Consider the following 16,812-nt stretch of genomic DNA (forward strand, 5'->3'; position numbering starts at 1 on the left):
AGAACTCGGACACCACGGGGACGTGGATTACAAAGAGCGGTGGTGGGGAGATAAGAGGTGTCACTCTGACGCGTTTTTGCGCGACCGGATTGCGGGGCCACCATGCTTTCATGTGACGTGATGGAAACTTTTGCCAAATAATAATAATACCTGTCATAATAATAATAACAGTACACTTTGACAACAAAGCAAAATCAGCAGTAGGAGAGTAGCCTGAATGCATCATTTGAAAAGTAAGTAGCAATGAGGAGATTTTAATAAATAATATAAGGACAGATAAATTATAGTAAATTGATATAAAAAAGCTAAATTATTAAACCACACACACAAACTTAAGCTTACTTAATAAATGTATAGTAAATGTTAGAATTTCAGAATATAGGCCTAATGTATGTTATTATAGTTTTGCACTGCAGCTCGGTAAAAAGGTGGGTAAATAATGAATGTTTACTAAACATTTAGTTGACTAAAGACGGGAATACAAGCTTGAATTGAATTAGACCACTACTTGAGTAAAGAACCCCAAATGTGCCAAATACGAGCAAGTAGTGATTCGTCTTCGTCATATACGATCTAACGCGGGACACGTCTGAAGAGCGACTTCTAGCGGTTTTAAAATGTTATTGCATGTCAATAAATTGAGAGTTAATGTATATTATTAACATTAGTATTATTATTGTTATTATACTGGCAACACTGTGCATTTTAATAAAGCAATTAAGTTAACACAAACGATGCATTCACGGGAACAAACGTACATATGATGTCACACATTACATATTAAAAGTCGGCGTAGAAGGAAGAATTAACCGAGAGAATATGTTAATTACATTCCTATGAGGTGGTTTTGTTAAGTAGGCCTTAAAAACAAATGAATCAAAACCTTAGAAATTACCTTAATGTGCTGGAGAATTAGCAGAGCTGAAGATCAAGCAAAGTGATCAGATGGCAAAACGTCTTCCCAGTGAGAGAATAACACACTTTCTCAGGGCTCTATGTTCTGTCTATTGCCACGAACACTGCTTCCTCTGTCCTGGCCCGGCTCACATGCCTGAGCCCCGGGACATATTTTTCTATTTTACACGGTAAACAGGAAGCAGCAGCACATGTAGGGTTTGGTTAGTTGCACTGACCTGGACATTGTGTTATTTAACTTGCAAAGCGAAGGGATATCGACAAGTAAATCGATTTATACAGACCAGACAAAGTAAAGGTCGTCACATGTGACTGAAAACAAAGAATGTCACGTCTCATAGCACAGCACAGTGTCAAGTATATTGGATGAAGTGGCTGCTTTACAGCGTCCATCCTTGGCTTCCAGAGCGGTCACTTGTTGACCACGGCTCTGTGTATCCTAGCAACAATCTCGGGGTTGGGTAAGAGTGCAGCAGCCTGAGCCAGCTGAGGCAGCAGCGTGTAGGTGGACGTGCGCAGGTACTGAAAGAGGTCCTGGAAGCCCCGGAGGTGAGCGAGCACCTGAGGCGGGACGCCCAGCGTACGCCCGAGCCTCCTCAACGTGTTCCTTCTGTCTGCAGAGTCCAGCAGGAGAGACAGGTCCTGGACCGAGTCGTAGTCCAGCATTTCAATACTGTGACCTGGACACAATCAGAATCGCCACAAGTCACAATTGTTTAAAAACTTAAAACCTGCTCCGTGCATCGATTTAGGACACTTTCAATGTGCATTGTAGATGTTATGGCTTGAGGATAACATGCATACATACTTTGAGCCATCTCCCAGATTGTCTGCAGCTTTTGCTCCATCTGTTATTGACAAAAGCAAAAGGACGTAACACAACAACACAGTAAAATAGTGCACTGCCTTAAAGATGTGATTTAAATGGTGTTATGTGATCATTTCCAAATGTATGGATTTTACATAAACAATTTTTTAAATTGTGATGTTATTTATTTATCTGTGATGTACAGCGCTTTGTTTCAGCTGTTGTTGTTTGTAAAGTGCTTTATAAATAAAGTTGGATTGAATTGGATCGGATGTGCTCGGTGAAACTATTTATTATAGTTTCACAGAGCGTGAACGGTTTCATGTGATTTGAAAGAAAATGAAAACACTGATAAAGTTTGGGATCTCATAACTCATATTAGCTATAACTAAATATAATATAACATCATATATCGTTGTTATAATGCTTTCATGATCATGTTTTACACATAGAACGACGACAGGAACATGTATTATACCATACATCCAGTGTTATATTATAAAATCCTTATTTACTGTACTTAAGTACAGAATTCGCATATCTGTACTTTACATTATTTATATTTCTTGCAAGTTTGACTTTTACTCCGCTACATTTCCTCTAACTATCTTTGTTACTCGTTACTACTTAAATAAAATCAGTAGAAGAAGAAGAGTTGGTCACAGTCTGTGTTTATATACAGCTAACACTCACTTTCTGAAAATACTTTTACTTCTAAAACTACATTTTATATCAGACAATTACTTTTGATACTTAAGTACAGTAGATGTCATATATTATATTTTCTACATTTTCTATTTTTTACTGTTTTATTGTTTGTTCTAAGGTCTAATAGGTCACACGTTTGTATGTTTTATTTATTTATCTCTGATGTGCAGCACTTTGTTTCAGCTGTTGTTGTTTGTAAAGTGCTTTATAAATAAAGTTGGATTGAATTGAATTGGATGTGAAAATATGAATATGAATCCTTTTGTTTGATTAAAATAAAATTAAAACACTGAGAGCAAGTTAAAGGATAAAGTTTGGGATCTCATAACTCATATTAGCTATAACTAAATATAATATAACATCATATATCGTTGTTATAATGCTTTCATGAGCATGTTTTACACATAGAACGATGGCAGGAACATGTATTATACCATACCATACCAAATAAAATCAGTAGAAGAAGAGTTGGTAACAGTCTGTATTTATATACAGCTAACACTCACTTTTTTGAAAATACTTTTACTTCTAAAACTACTACATTTTAATATCAGACAATTACTTTTGATACTTAAGTACAGTAAATGTCATATATTTTCTATTTTTTACTGTTTTATTGTTGTTCTTAGGTCTAATAGGTCACACGTTTGTATGTTTTATTTATTTATCTGTGATGTGCAGCACTTTGTTTCAGCTGTTGTTGTTTGTAAAGTGCTTTATAAATAAAGTTGGATTGGAAAAAAAAAAGAAGAAAAAAGTCATTTTCTGGTAAGATACTTGTACTTTTACTCAAGTATCCCTTTTAGGTACTTCATATAAGACATGTGTACATGTATGACCCTGACAATAAGACGTATTTGACCACTCGTATACCTCTTCTGTGGTGTAGCAGCTTCTTCGCTGAGCCTCCTCTGCAGCGTCCTCTGTCTGCTGACTGCAGGGCTTGATGTTGGTGGTGACATTAATCACAATAGAAGTCGGAGGAGGAGGAGGAGGAGGAGGAGGAGGAGGAGGAGGAGGAGGAGGAGGCGCCTCGTTCTCATGACTCGGTGAGTTCAGGCTCCTGAGGAGAGACGTATCGTGATATATAACAGAGATATAAACTGTACATGTGCAAGCCTTCAAAATAAAGCACCTGGAGTGTTGTTCAGCTGCCTGTGAACAGACGTCTGATCGTGTCACTGCTCTGTCTGTGAGGTTTGGTGAAGTCGAAGCAGGAAGTTGTTCCTCAGGCCCAGGACTACGCTCTGGAACCTGCTCTGATTATAGCAAAAAGAGAAAGAGAGAGAGAGAGAGTGTGTTTTAATTTAGGAAACATGTGACCGATGGGAAAGGAGAAGCAGAAACATCAACCCCATGATGTAACTCACTGAATCTCTTTGACGTCAGAACGAAAGCCCACAGCAGCAGAGCGATGACAAACATCGAGGAAGCTGTCGCTGAACCAATCAGGACCACGGACATGTTTTCTTCTTCTACTCCTTTATTGAATGGAAAAAACAAAAACATTAATACACTTAAGTTTGGGCTCACCTATACAATTTTTGTTTATGTTTTCCATTAAAAGTCAGACTTTTATTCATCAAAAGAGTTGCAAAATGAATAGAAAATATAGTCAAGACATTGACAAGATTAGAAATAATTCAAAAATAATCATTATGACCTTTCGTCAAAGAGCCAGGAAAACTGTTTTCAGCTGTGACAAGGGTTTTTAAATCATAATAGTCATTAGCAAACACAATGTACCATTAGAACCCTGGACATGGGCCTCTATACACACTTAGAAATACAATGGTCCTTCTACAAGGGCTGAGGTTCTACCTGGAACCATTACCAAGGGTTCTTGGTAACACTAATGGTTCCAGTAAGAACCATTTTGATCCAGAGAACCCTTTAAAACCCCTTTCCCGAATAAAGGGTTTTAAAAGGGTTCTTGGTGGAATCCTCCAAAAGGGTTCCAGGTGGAACCTTTATAAAAAGGTTCTACCTGGAGCCAAAAAGGGTTCTCCTATGAGGACGAAGCCGAAGAACCTTATATGGTTCTACTTAGCACTTTTATTTCTAATAGTGTACACTCTTAGAAATAAGGGTTCCAAAAGGCTCCTTCTACAAGGGCTGAGGTTCTACCTGGAACCATTTGCTTCTGAAAAACCCTTTCCTTTTTATAAAGGTTCCACCTGAAAACCTTTTGGAGGGTTCCAACAAGAACCCTTTTAAAACCCTTTAAAGGGGCTTTTTATTCAGGAAAGGGGTTTTAAAGGGTTCTCTGGATTACTTACTGGAACCATTAGTGTACCCTTGAAAAACCCTTTATTTGGGAAAGGGTTTTTCAGAAGCAAATGGTTCCAGGTAGAACCTCAGCCGTTGGACCCCTTTGGAACCCTTATTTCTAAGCGTGTACACTCTTAGAAAGAAAAGTGCTAAGTAGGTAAGGTTCTTCAGCTTGTCCTCATAGGAGAACCCATTTTGACTCTAGGTAGAACCTTTTATAAAGGTTCCACCTGAAAACCTTTTGGAAGGTTCCACCAAGAACCCCTTTAAAACCCTTTATTCGGGAAAGGGGTTTTAAAGGGTTCTCTGGATCAAAATGGTTCTTACTGGAACCATTAGTGTTACCAAGAGCCCTTTTCAGAAGCAAATGGTTCTCCAGGTAGAACCTCAGCCCTTGTAGATGGACCCTGCGAGTGAAAGGGAAGGAACAACATTGTCTGAGTAAACTCACTCTTCTCCTCAGGGTCTTTGACATTTCCTCTGGACTCAGTGATGTCATTCTCTGTCAGAGAAGAAGAAAAAAAGAAGAAGAAAAAGAAGAAGAAGAAGAAGAAGAAGAAGAAGAAGAAAAAGAAGAAAAAGAAGAAGAAGAGCATCAGTGGAAAAAAAGAAAATCAACCACCAGTAAAATCTAATGATACATAACAAACACCACCCTTTCACCCAGTCTGTGGTTTATCTGCATCTTACTTGCTTTAAAGGTCTGAGATTTGAAAAGCAAACATTCTTTATGGAGCGTGTCGTGCCTGTAACAAGGGACGCAGAAGAGCGCCACCTCTCTGGTCACGCTCCTCAGCTCATAGAACCTGCAACCACATCACTCACATTATCACAGATGCACATCATTGTCAGATAAATTAGGATTAGACACTGTGTGTGTGTGTGTGTGTGTGTGTGTGCATCATACAGTATCTTACCCTGAGAGGCACTGCCCACACAGGGCGTCTGCAGTGGAGGAGCACGGCGTCCTCTGCAGGCGGTTCAGCAGATGACACTTGGTGCATCTTGAGCAGGGAGCGACACCTGAATCTGAGCTGAACTTCCCGTCTTCACACGGAGCACAGACGCCGTCAGCACCGTCTCCAAATCCACAATCCTGAGGAGGAGATGGGGATGTTTTATATTTATTTATTATAGTTTTACTAAATTAATCATCAACTATTTTGACCATCGATTAATCGGTTTATGATTAAAACAAGATTTCTGATTGTTTTAGCTTCTTAAATGTGAATATTTTCTTGGTTTATTTGCTCCACATAACAAAGAAATCATTAAAACTGAATCATTTTGCTTTGTAGACAAAACAAGACATTGGAGAACATCGTCATTTCCAGGTTTGACAAACACTGATCGACGTTTTTCAACATTTTCTGGTTTATGGTGAGTTGCAGCTCTGGTGATAATAACAGTGATACCTGTGAGAGCTGCTGTCCAGGCTCACACTCAGGACAAGCGACACACGAGCCATTACGGTGTAAGAACTGTGTGTGATCACAGCTCTGCTCTGACTGCACCTGCACACAGCAAACCTGAGGAAACACACACACACGTCATCCTGCATCAGAAAACCTTACTAATACTTTTAATATCAGCCGAATGTAATCAAATATCAGATAAAGTAAACAAGCAACAAGTCAAACAGGAGCAGCTGGTTTAAATATGCCCTAAAGTGTCAGTGTTGTAAAAATAAAGTTACAGGTAGTAACTTTAAAAGGGTTCTCGAATTATGAAAATGAACAAACAAGTTAATGAATATATTATTATATAATTATTTGTTTTGTCTTCAGGGATATGGAGGACCAGACCTGACATAACAATAAATAAATAAATAAATTAATTAATTAATTAATTAATTAATTGATTAATTAATTAATTAATAAATGCTTTACATTTATTTCTACATTTATGTTCACGTATTTATTTATATATGCATTTATTTAGGTATTTATTTATTTCTGTATTTCTGAATGTATTTTTTATTTATTTATTTATTCCTCTATTTATTTATTTATTCATGAATTTATTCCTGTATTTATTTATTTATTTATTTATTCATTCATTCATGAATTTATTCTTGTATTTATTTATTTATTGTTATGTCAGGTCTGGCCCTCCATACAGGGACACTATGACAAACTAATGTTACGCAATAAAAACTTTTACAACAGTATATATATTATACCGACTACTTTATCATCATTTTGGAACTAATGTGCAGATATTTTTTTTTGGTCACACTTTATATGAGGGAACACATATTCACCATTAACTAGGTGCTTACTAACATGCATATAAGTCGCAAACTAGCCCTTTATTAGTAAATATCAAGCACGTATTAACACTTTATGTCAGAAAAACCTTAATTCATGTCGTAATATGAGGTAGAATAAGGTTATGTAGAATAATACGTGCTCACTGATTACTAATAAAGGGCTAGTATGCGACTTATATATGTTAGTAAGCACCTAGTTAATGGTGAATGTGTGTTCCCTAATCTAATCTGCTACCCTTTTTTAAAAATTATTATTCAACCTTTATTTATACACGGATGATCCTCGAGCGTGAACTATATCGCCTCAGATATACATGTATATATATATTATTACATATTAGCCGTCAATCATGTTCAGTGCAAGTGTGCGTCAAAGTCAAGTGATTGAAGGGTCGGACTTACCAGAAGTAAGGCAGCACAGATACAAGTCCTCTTGTGCAGGGTGTCCATGCTCTTTCTTATTAAAGGATGCAACAATATGAAAATGTATTATTATTATTATTATTATTATTTGAATGCAGTGTTCATATTAGAACATTAAAATAGCTTCAGTCTAGCAGAGAGAAGTAGTCATATATATATATATATATATATATATATATATATATATATATATATATATATTAGAAGTTTGTCCAGCGTATTAGCTCAGTTGTGCGGTTGTGCCGTGTCCTGCTTCCCTTCAGCCAGGCTAGAGAGAGAGAGAGATGGGGAACGTTTTTTGGGAATCCCCCCCCCAACCCCCTTCGTCATTCTACATCATCATCATGTGACGCAGGCGAGGTTCCCCCTCAGCGAACGTCCGACCAATGAAAAAGGCAGCGTCTGTGCGAGACTTAGCACCTCACGTCACACCTGGTCTTCTTATGTTCCCTCTGGGGGAAACCTCTCAGACATGAAGGGAAGGAGGAGGGGGAGGAGGAGGAGGAGGAGGAGGAGGAGGAGGAGGAGGAGGAGGAGGAGGAGGAGGGGATTAAAGTGCATGAATAAGACTCTTGTTCACCAAAAATCCTAACAAAGATGCTTTGTGTGCATGTGCCGTGACTCCGGTGAGGTTGTTGGTTGCAGGTTGTGGGTGATAAATCCATCTCTCACACAGAGGCAGACACACACACACAGTAATTACACGGCGACAGTATACTGTCTGACCTCTCTGTGGTAGCATAGAGCCATAAAACTAAGAGAAGCATCACGTCTGAAGCTCGTTCGTCCACACAGGATATTATGGGTATATAAAAGGTGGCTATTGTCATACTCTGTGAATTGTTTGGGCTGTGCCATGTATAGATTACATGTGCAGCCAGAGCTTCACATATACTTCACCTCAAACAGAGAAGATAATTAGATCTTGTTTGAAGGACTTATCTCGGGGATAATGTAAAGCACACGAGATACCAGTGTTTGCAGACTCGCCCATGCGTGCCGAACACAGAAGTACACTATTTAACCTTAAAAAGAGAAAGATGATGATCATGTCTCCGTCTGTGGAATATAAAAGAGGAACCTTACACAACAGCCCTAAATATAGCGTCATTGTTATATAGTGTCATATCTGTGTCAGGAAGGTGTGTGTGCCATGGACGACTGTTTCCCAACACCTCGACTCGTCTGTGTGTGTGTTTTTTAATTCTTTTTAAGCTTTGCAGAGAAAATGATTCCCATTAAAAGTGTCTTTAAGGACCAACGTGAACAGCCAGGACTCAAAAGCTTGACTCTTTAAAAAGATTCACTTTTGGCACAAAATCACGTCTCTAAATGTTATCGCTCTTGTTAGTTATGTTTATTGCCGTGTGATTAATGAGTAACTCAAAGGAAGCAGAGCGTGAGGGCGTGGAGGTCTTCTTATAGAGAAATAAGGTGACAGAGCAGTCAGCACTCATGGCTCAGGCAGCGTCTCATGAGCTGATGTCCTTTTATCGCACGTTTCTTTTAAAAATATCTGGATTTGATCACCGCAGGACAGAGACAATGGTGAGTTTGAGTTATTTATTTATTATGAAGTCCATTTTCTCCTTCATAGAATGGTGCTGAAAATATCCTTTTGATGATTGTCACCTTTCAGCAGCTGAGCACCTGAGTGACAGTCCTGGGATTAGTGTGTGCTGTCATGGACGCCCGGTCATTTCTGATCGTCTGTCTGTGTCTGCAGCTGTCTGTGTGTCTTCAGGGTTCAAGTAAGACTTTAAACCTAGGAAAAGCACTTTTTTTCAATGGATATTACACATTTTGAGGAAAAAATAAATACAATTTTGAGAGAAAAAAAAATGTTGAGTAAAAAATTATTTTTGAGAAAGAAATTCAAATTTTGAGGAAAAACATTTTGAGAAAAAAGAATATGAGAAAAAAAATACATTTTGAGAAATGTCCTTATCTTTGAAGGGAAAACTTTTTCAATGGATGTAACAAATTTTGAGGGAAATTTTTTTTTAGAAAAAATAACATTTTGAGAAAAAAAAATTGAGAAAATGTCTTTTAGAAAAAAAAAATTTTGAGAAAGAAATTCACATTTTGAGGGACAAACATTTGAGAAAAAAAAATTTGAGGAAAAAAAAATTTGAGAAAAAAAATTACTTTTGGAGAAATGTCCCTATTTTTTAAGGAAAAACACATTTTTCAATGGATATAACGAATTTTGAGAAAAAAAAAATTTGAGGAAAAAAATTACATTTTGAGAAAAAAAATTACATTTTGAGAAAAAAAATTACATTTTAAATAGAAAACCCTTGAAAACCCTTGTGCGATGATGTTAGCTCAGCTGAAAATAGTTTTTCTGGTTCTTTGATGATTATTTCTAATCTTGTCAATGTCTTCACTATATTTTCTATTCATTTTGCAACTCTTTTGATGAATAAAAGTCTTGACTTTTGATGGAAAAAACAACCTAAATTGTATATGTGACCCCTAACTTTTGAACAGTAGTATAAGTCTATGTCTTTTCTCTGTAATTCCAGCTGCTGATACCAGCTTGTGGGGCAAAAAAGTGCAGTTCTTTGGCCTTCCATGCCTGTGTCAGCTCCAGCCAGACATTGCAATACCAGCGCTCAGTGAGCTGAGTGCATGCGTACTCTTACGCTACAGCATTGCAACACAGTGGACAGGTTTTGTCTACAAAGCTCCGGGGGTCAGACATGTAGAGCTGGGACTTCAGGGCACAAGCTCGCAGATGTCAACGTGGCTGTTTGGAGAGAAACGGACCCTGGATCGGCCGCTTCAAATCAATCAATGGTATTGGGCCTGTGTCACCTGGTCAGGCACAGCTCGTAGGCTGAGGCTCTACATCAACGGAAGCCTTCTGCAGGAGGCCCATGTGACGCCCAGCTCACCTCAGCAGCTGACCCCGAGGGGCACGCTGACTTTGGGGGGCTCTCATTTCGTCGGCTCAAACGGAGACGTGCAGCTGGAGAACGGGCATAACCTGGTGGGCGACATCGGTCGCTTCGGGATGTGGTCCAGAGAGTGGAGCTCTGAGGACCTGAAGGAGCGGAGCTGTGTAGACGGAGACGTGGTGAGCTGGGACCTGAGGCAGTGGGAGAACACATGTCCTGTTTTACCTGACAACAGCTTACACTGTGGTGAGTGGAGTTAGTATCGTGATATCTCTACCTAGTTTGAAGATGACATACAGCTACAGGTTAAGCTCCAAATGCACACTACCATTCAAACGTTTGGGGTCACCTATACAATTTTTATTGCTTTTTCCATTAAAAGTCACACTTTTATTCATCAAAAGAGTTGCAAAATGAATAGAAAATATGAGATTAGATTATAAATAATGATTTTTATTCAAAATACAAGGGTTTTCTAATCATCCAATAGTCTTCTAACACGATCAGCAAACACAATGTACCATTAGAACACTGTAAATGTGCCTCTATACACCTATGTACATATTCCATTAAAAACCAGACGTTTGCAGCTAGAATAGTCGTTTACTACATTAAGATTAAGATTAAGATTAAGAAGATTAAGAACCCTTTAAGTCCCGCAAGGGGAAATTCAATTCTGCAGTGAGTTAGTGAACACACACAGCACACAGTGAGGTGTAGAACATGTAACCCAGCGCAGTGAGCTGCCATGCCAGTGAGCGGCGCTCGGGGAGCAGTGAGGGGGTTAGGTGCCTTGCTCAACAGCACTTCAGCTGCGGACTGGTCGGGGATTGAACCGGCTACCTTCCGGTCTCGAGCTCGAAGCCCTAACCATTAAGCCACAGCTTAACAATGTATAGAGTGTATTTATGATTCATTTAATGTTATATTCAATAAAAAAAGTGCTTTTCCTTGAAAGAATAAGGACATTTCTCAAAATGTAAATTTTTTTCTCAATTTTTTTTCTCAAAATGTAAATTTTTTTTCCTCAACATTTCATTGTTTTCTCAAAATTCATTTTTTTCTCAAAATTCATTTTTTTTCTCAAAATTATTTTTTTTTTCTCAAAATTATTTTTTTTTCTCAAAATTAATTTTTTTTCTCAAAATTAAATTTTTTTTCTCAAAATGTAATTTGTTTTCTCAAAATTTAAATTATTTTCCTCAAAATGTTAATTTTATTTCTCCAAATTTTGATTTTTTTTCTCAACATTTTAATTTTTTTATAAAAAGAGCAATAGAGTTGGCAGAAAACACTGTACTTTTCGAGCAGGAGCAGCTAAATGTAGCTTAAATGCTCATATTATTAGATAACATGTCAGACTGTTATGACTCGTCAGGCTGTTGTCACAAGAAAAAGAATCATTTAAATTTGGATTAAGGAGGAAAAGAAAACTGAAACTACGACGTCTCTATATTTAAGAAATGAAACTGAGTGGGCAGATACTCGTCCTCACTTTCCACAGTTTCCTCTCCATTTTAACGCAGCCTCTTTTTTTTTGTCATTTTCTCTTTGTCGTTGTTGTAGCCTGGCCATTCTACAAAATCCAAATGTGGATATTGGCTGATGTTCCCACGACTGATACTGGACAGTGTCCCGGGTCAGTGAAGGAAATGACAAGACACTGGGTATGAAAGAAGCACAATAAACATAATAATAAACAGTCAAATTTGCCTTGAATTAAACAAATTTACTGTTTTTCTGTTTTCATCACCAGCTGCAGAGCATTTTCCCGCGCAACATTTCCGTCCATGACATTTCTGTGTCAACTCCAAGGTAACACAAGTAAAAACAACAAAAGCATGCAATCAATGCTTTGAAGTAAAATGCACTTAAAATGATAAAATGTACAAGGCAGTGACTGACAGAAGGTTATAAACAGTCTATTTTTGAACAGGTGTCTGTGAGTAACGTCTTATCTGTGTTCCCGTACAGCCACGACTGCCGTGCGGTTAATAATTCCGCGGCTCTACAAAGGCAACAGCGTCAGGTACGACACGGTGAAGGGTCCTCTGCTTGATTTTCCACAGAGAGAAGCTGCAATATCCTCAGATACCAGCTGATTAGAGAGCAGACAATGCTATTCTCAGAGTAAATGAATGATGTGTGTGTGTGAGAGAGAGAGAGTGCACTGAGGTCAGTTATAATTGAGTAAATAAAACCATACAAGCTTCGTTTGTTAATAATAATACATTTTGTGTTTTCAGGGATCCAGAACATGTCGCCTATGGTAAGATTAACTCGTGCACGCACACGCATGACCCACACCTGTAATAGTTTCCATGTAAATTCACGGTCTGCTCCCAGTTTCAGCTCTGAAATCCACGTCAACGCGGTTCCCGCCGCCGAAGTGGAAGCGATTCAGTCGGACATAACTGCACGGCTGAGTCTGACCTTCACCTCCGACCTCCTCAATCTGACAGCTGACCCTGGAAGCATCAGCGTACATCCAGTGGGTATGTTCACTTTGTTTTGATCGTTTATTAACATTTTCCTGAGGAGTTAGCGGTTCCAATCCCTAGTTGTGTGGGTCTTCTTCAATAGCACACTATAGATTATGAAGTATATTGGCAAATATGAGTGGACTCCAGTGTAAACGGCAGCTGGTATCGTCAAATTTTAAAGGCGCCATATGTAAGAATGTGGCCAAAAACGGTTACTACATTCAAATTCGAAATACCGAGGTATTTTATGTTTCGTTTTCTGACGTAACTGGCAACCCGTGGTTGCTCGGCAGCTGAGACTCTACTGACTGCAATGATTGGTAGACGGCGGTAGGTGGCGCCACATGACGCCAAAACATAGCATTTTTTTTAATGCAAATATTTTGTCTGTACTGTTGTTGTTGGTGAGTTCAGTTTGTTATATGAACATTATTCCTGAGTCTCTGTGACATATTAGGAGGATTTTATCATTTATTACATAATGCACCTTTAAGGAAAATGAGCCTATTTGTCCCCACTTCAATCCAAACGTCAGTTAACACTTTCCTGAGGAATGAATGATCTCAATCACAAGGTTCAGTTCTTTTTACAACAGTACAACAATACTTATATTTGGGACTCTGAGGCTCTATGAGGAGGCAAAGTGTGTTTTCGTGTGTTTTCGTGCTCCACCTCAGTCTCCGTACAGGAGATAAAACACGTCATGTTGACTTCCGTGTCATTGCTACGTCAATAGTATCCGGAAGAACGTAAGTCTGCGAGGTGTTCTATTCTTGTCTGCACAGTGCAGCACAGAGTTCTACACAAACTTCCAGCCTCAGAGGATTTATTTACAGTTTATATACAGTATGAAGACAATGTGCCAACTAGAGTCTGCAAATGACGGCTTTTCCAAATGCTAACTGCTGTTAGCTGTTAGCTGCCGGAGCCTCAGTGACGCTGACGTAGTTTCCTGGGTCTCATTTGCATATTTAAAGAGACAGGCCCTCAAAACAGGGCTGTTTTGTCAGGGTGATTGAACTGCTGTGGTGCTTCATCCTTAAGGTATTTTGACCAAAGCACATCACAGACATGTTCATTAGGACACCAGGGAACTAACTTGGAGAAATAGGGTCTAATATGTCTACTTTAAGGTTTTGTAATCTGAGATTGTGTTTGTTTATTTCAGAGTTACTCTCTGCGGCCACAGAATCACCAACAACAACAACAACTACAACAACTGTCAGTACTGGTGAAACGACTTTAGGTCAGCAGACAACAAAGAAAGAATCATGATGAATTTGGTGGACTGTTTCAGTGGTAATAGCAGCCAAATCCATACTATTTTATTTCACAGAACCAGGTCCAACACAGAGTCTTCCGGCTCCTCCCACCGACATGCTGACGACAACAAGAGATCCAGCGGATATCAACGAGACGGCTGGTCAGTTCACCGAGCCGCTCACAACAGCCGCAGTTCTTATTACAACATTTAAACAACAGAAAAACACAACGAGACAACTGGAATAAGTGCAGTTTTAGCTGTTCTTGCATAACTTTGCATATCTGATGAGGCTGAGTAAGGTGTTCCAAGATTTTGGTGCATTGAAGCTTAAAATACTTCGTTTTTCCACTTCCTCTGTGGGCTTTCATCAGTAAAAAACGAGGCGTTTAAAACCATAAAAATAACTGAATAATGTAAAGCGCGGACGTATCTGGAGGCAGGAAAAGCAAAGGAAAGATCTGCCATAAAACAAACACTCAATCCTTCACATGGTTTTTATGAATGCTGTCATGATCGTAACCGTTGTACAATCACTGAGCTCAGAGGTGACTCATCTCATGTGTCTTCAGCTCTCTGTGGGCAAACTGAAGGACAAACAAAGCCTTGTTCTCTGATAGATTGTTTCCTCAGTGATTCACCGTTGTCTCGTCTGCCTTTTTCGTCCCCTGCAGCTCGACCGGACGCGTTCTTCAGGGTTTATCTGAACTTAAGTTTGACAGGCGGCCTGACCAACCCAGAGGCGATCGTCGATAAATGGGTCAGTAACTCTCACACACTTTCAAATTAAACACTGAAAATGTGCTCATCCACTAACTGTATAAATATGCTCCGGCACAAGGTGAAAGAAACTCTGGAGAAGAACGGCACCATGCGTGTGCTGAATCTCATCATCAAGGAGGAAGACGGCAGGTGGGTTTGAATGGGGTTAGTTTATTTTGTGTTAGTTTATCACGTAAACATGCAGATTGGTTCATATTCATGTGTCATATTTCACAGGAACATGGGCCAAAGAAATGGACGCAGAGTGAGTATGAGCCTCAGCTTGGTATCAAGTTCAAAAATTAAAGAAAAAATGGTAACACTTTAGATTAGGGAACATTCACCATTAACTAGGTGCTTACTAAAAGTAGCATACTATACACATACATATATATATACACATATATGTGTATATATATGTACATACATTTATACATATATATGTAAATATATATATATATATACATATATGTAAATATATATATATATACATATATGTACATATATACACACACATATAAACATACATATATGTACATATATACACACATACATATATACAAATATATGTACATATATACACACATACATATATACAAATATATGCATACATATATACATATGAACATACATACAAACACATACATATATACACACATACATATATATGTACATATATACATATATGTACATATATACATATATGTACATATATGTACATATATACATATATGTACATATATACACTTATACATATATACACATACATATACATGTACATATATACACATATAAACATAAATATATACACATAAGCATACACATACATACACACATACATATATATGTACATATAAACATACGTACATATATATACATAAACATACATATATACACATAAACATACACACATACATATATATGTACATATATATACACACATACATATATACACATACAAACATACATATATACATACATACATACATATATGTATATATATATATATACACACACACATATACACACACATACACATATATTGTACATATCTGTACAAACATACATATATATATACACACAGTATACATACATACACATATACTAATAAAGGGCTAGTATGCTACTTATATGCATGCTAGTAAGCAGCTAGTTAATGGTGACTATTTGTTCTTTAATCTAAAGTGTTTCCAAAAATAATGTTTTTTATGACATATTGTTATATTAACAATTCACACTCTTTTCCATTTTCTTTTAGATTTCCAGTGCTCGACAGAAACAGTAGGTGACCTGCGCTGCATTTGTCTTGTCACTTTATTCACTGCGACGCTAATTAAAGTGTGTTTCCATCATCAGCATCATGGACACATATCACTGCATCTTCCAAATTCAGGACAACAGCAGTAAAAGCTTGGAGGAAATGTTTATCGGCATTTTCAAGTTACTGAACACAAAGTACGACAACGGCTCCATCGTTATTCAAGCTACGGACGTGGTGGTCAGCCACATAAGTAAGGACTTTCTAGGATTACTAACTCAAATAAACGGGAGATGTGCTTATTATGTGGCAAAAATAAAGACATTCTCTTATTATTATTATGACTTTCCAGTGCCGGAGAGCTGTTTACAATCAGTTACATCAACAATCTATGGAAACTACACCTGGCCGGAGACGTTTCCACAAGTCAACCAAGTCATGGAATGCAAAACGCCACAAACAGAGAGAGCGTACAGGCTTTGGTAAGATGATGCTGTTACGGCATAAACACAACACAACACCAGAGTGTTCGTCCATATCATAATGATCTATTATTATTAAGACAAAAACAAGGTTATTCTCACTATCTTGTGACTGAAGTGTGCTGGTGACGTCGTATCTGCGCTGCTCTGTGCTCTTTATTGGTACATCGCCTGTTCATCTTTGTGAGAACAATCTGTTTCCATAGCGACGGCTCAGCGCGATGAGATGCTTCCCCTCAATTACGATGTCCTGTGGTAACCAGCAG

At 38.1% G+C, this 16,812-nt stretch overlaps 1 protein-coding gene across 1 annotated transcript; it reads right to left on the reverse strand.

Annotated features, from left to right (window-relative positions):
- Window positions 1-1,326: 1,326 nt before the first annotated feature.
- On the reverse strand, window positions 1,327-7,424 carry LOC310928735 (uncharacterized protein; the record flags this gene model as incomplete). Its single annotated transcript, XM_083891375.1, has 10 exons — window positions 1,327-1,595; window positions 1,724-1,763; window positions 3,305-3,373; window positions 3,599-3,690; window positions 3,802-3,912; window positions 5,154-5,204; window positions 5,393-5,508; window positions 5,620-5,798; window positions 6,118-6,231; window positions 7,377-7,424. 10 exons carry the CDS (start codon window positions 7,422-7,424, stop codon window positions 1,327-1,329), a joined length of 1,089 nt encoding a protein of 362 aa, XP_083747501.1.
- Between the last annotated feature and the right edge of the window lie 9,388 nt (window positions 7,425-16,812).

This window comes from Microchirus variegatus (assembly GCF_963457635.1).
Source record: "Microchirus variegatus genome assembly, chromosome: 6".
NCBI classification, from domain to species: Eukaryota; Metazoa; Chordata; class Actinopteri; order Pleuronectiformes; family Soleidae; genus Microchirus; species Microchirus variegatus.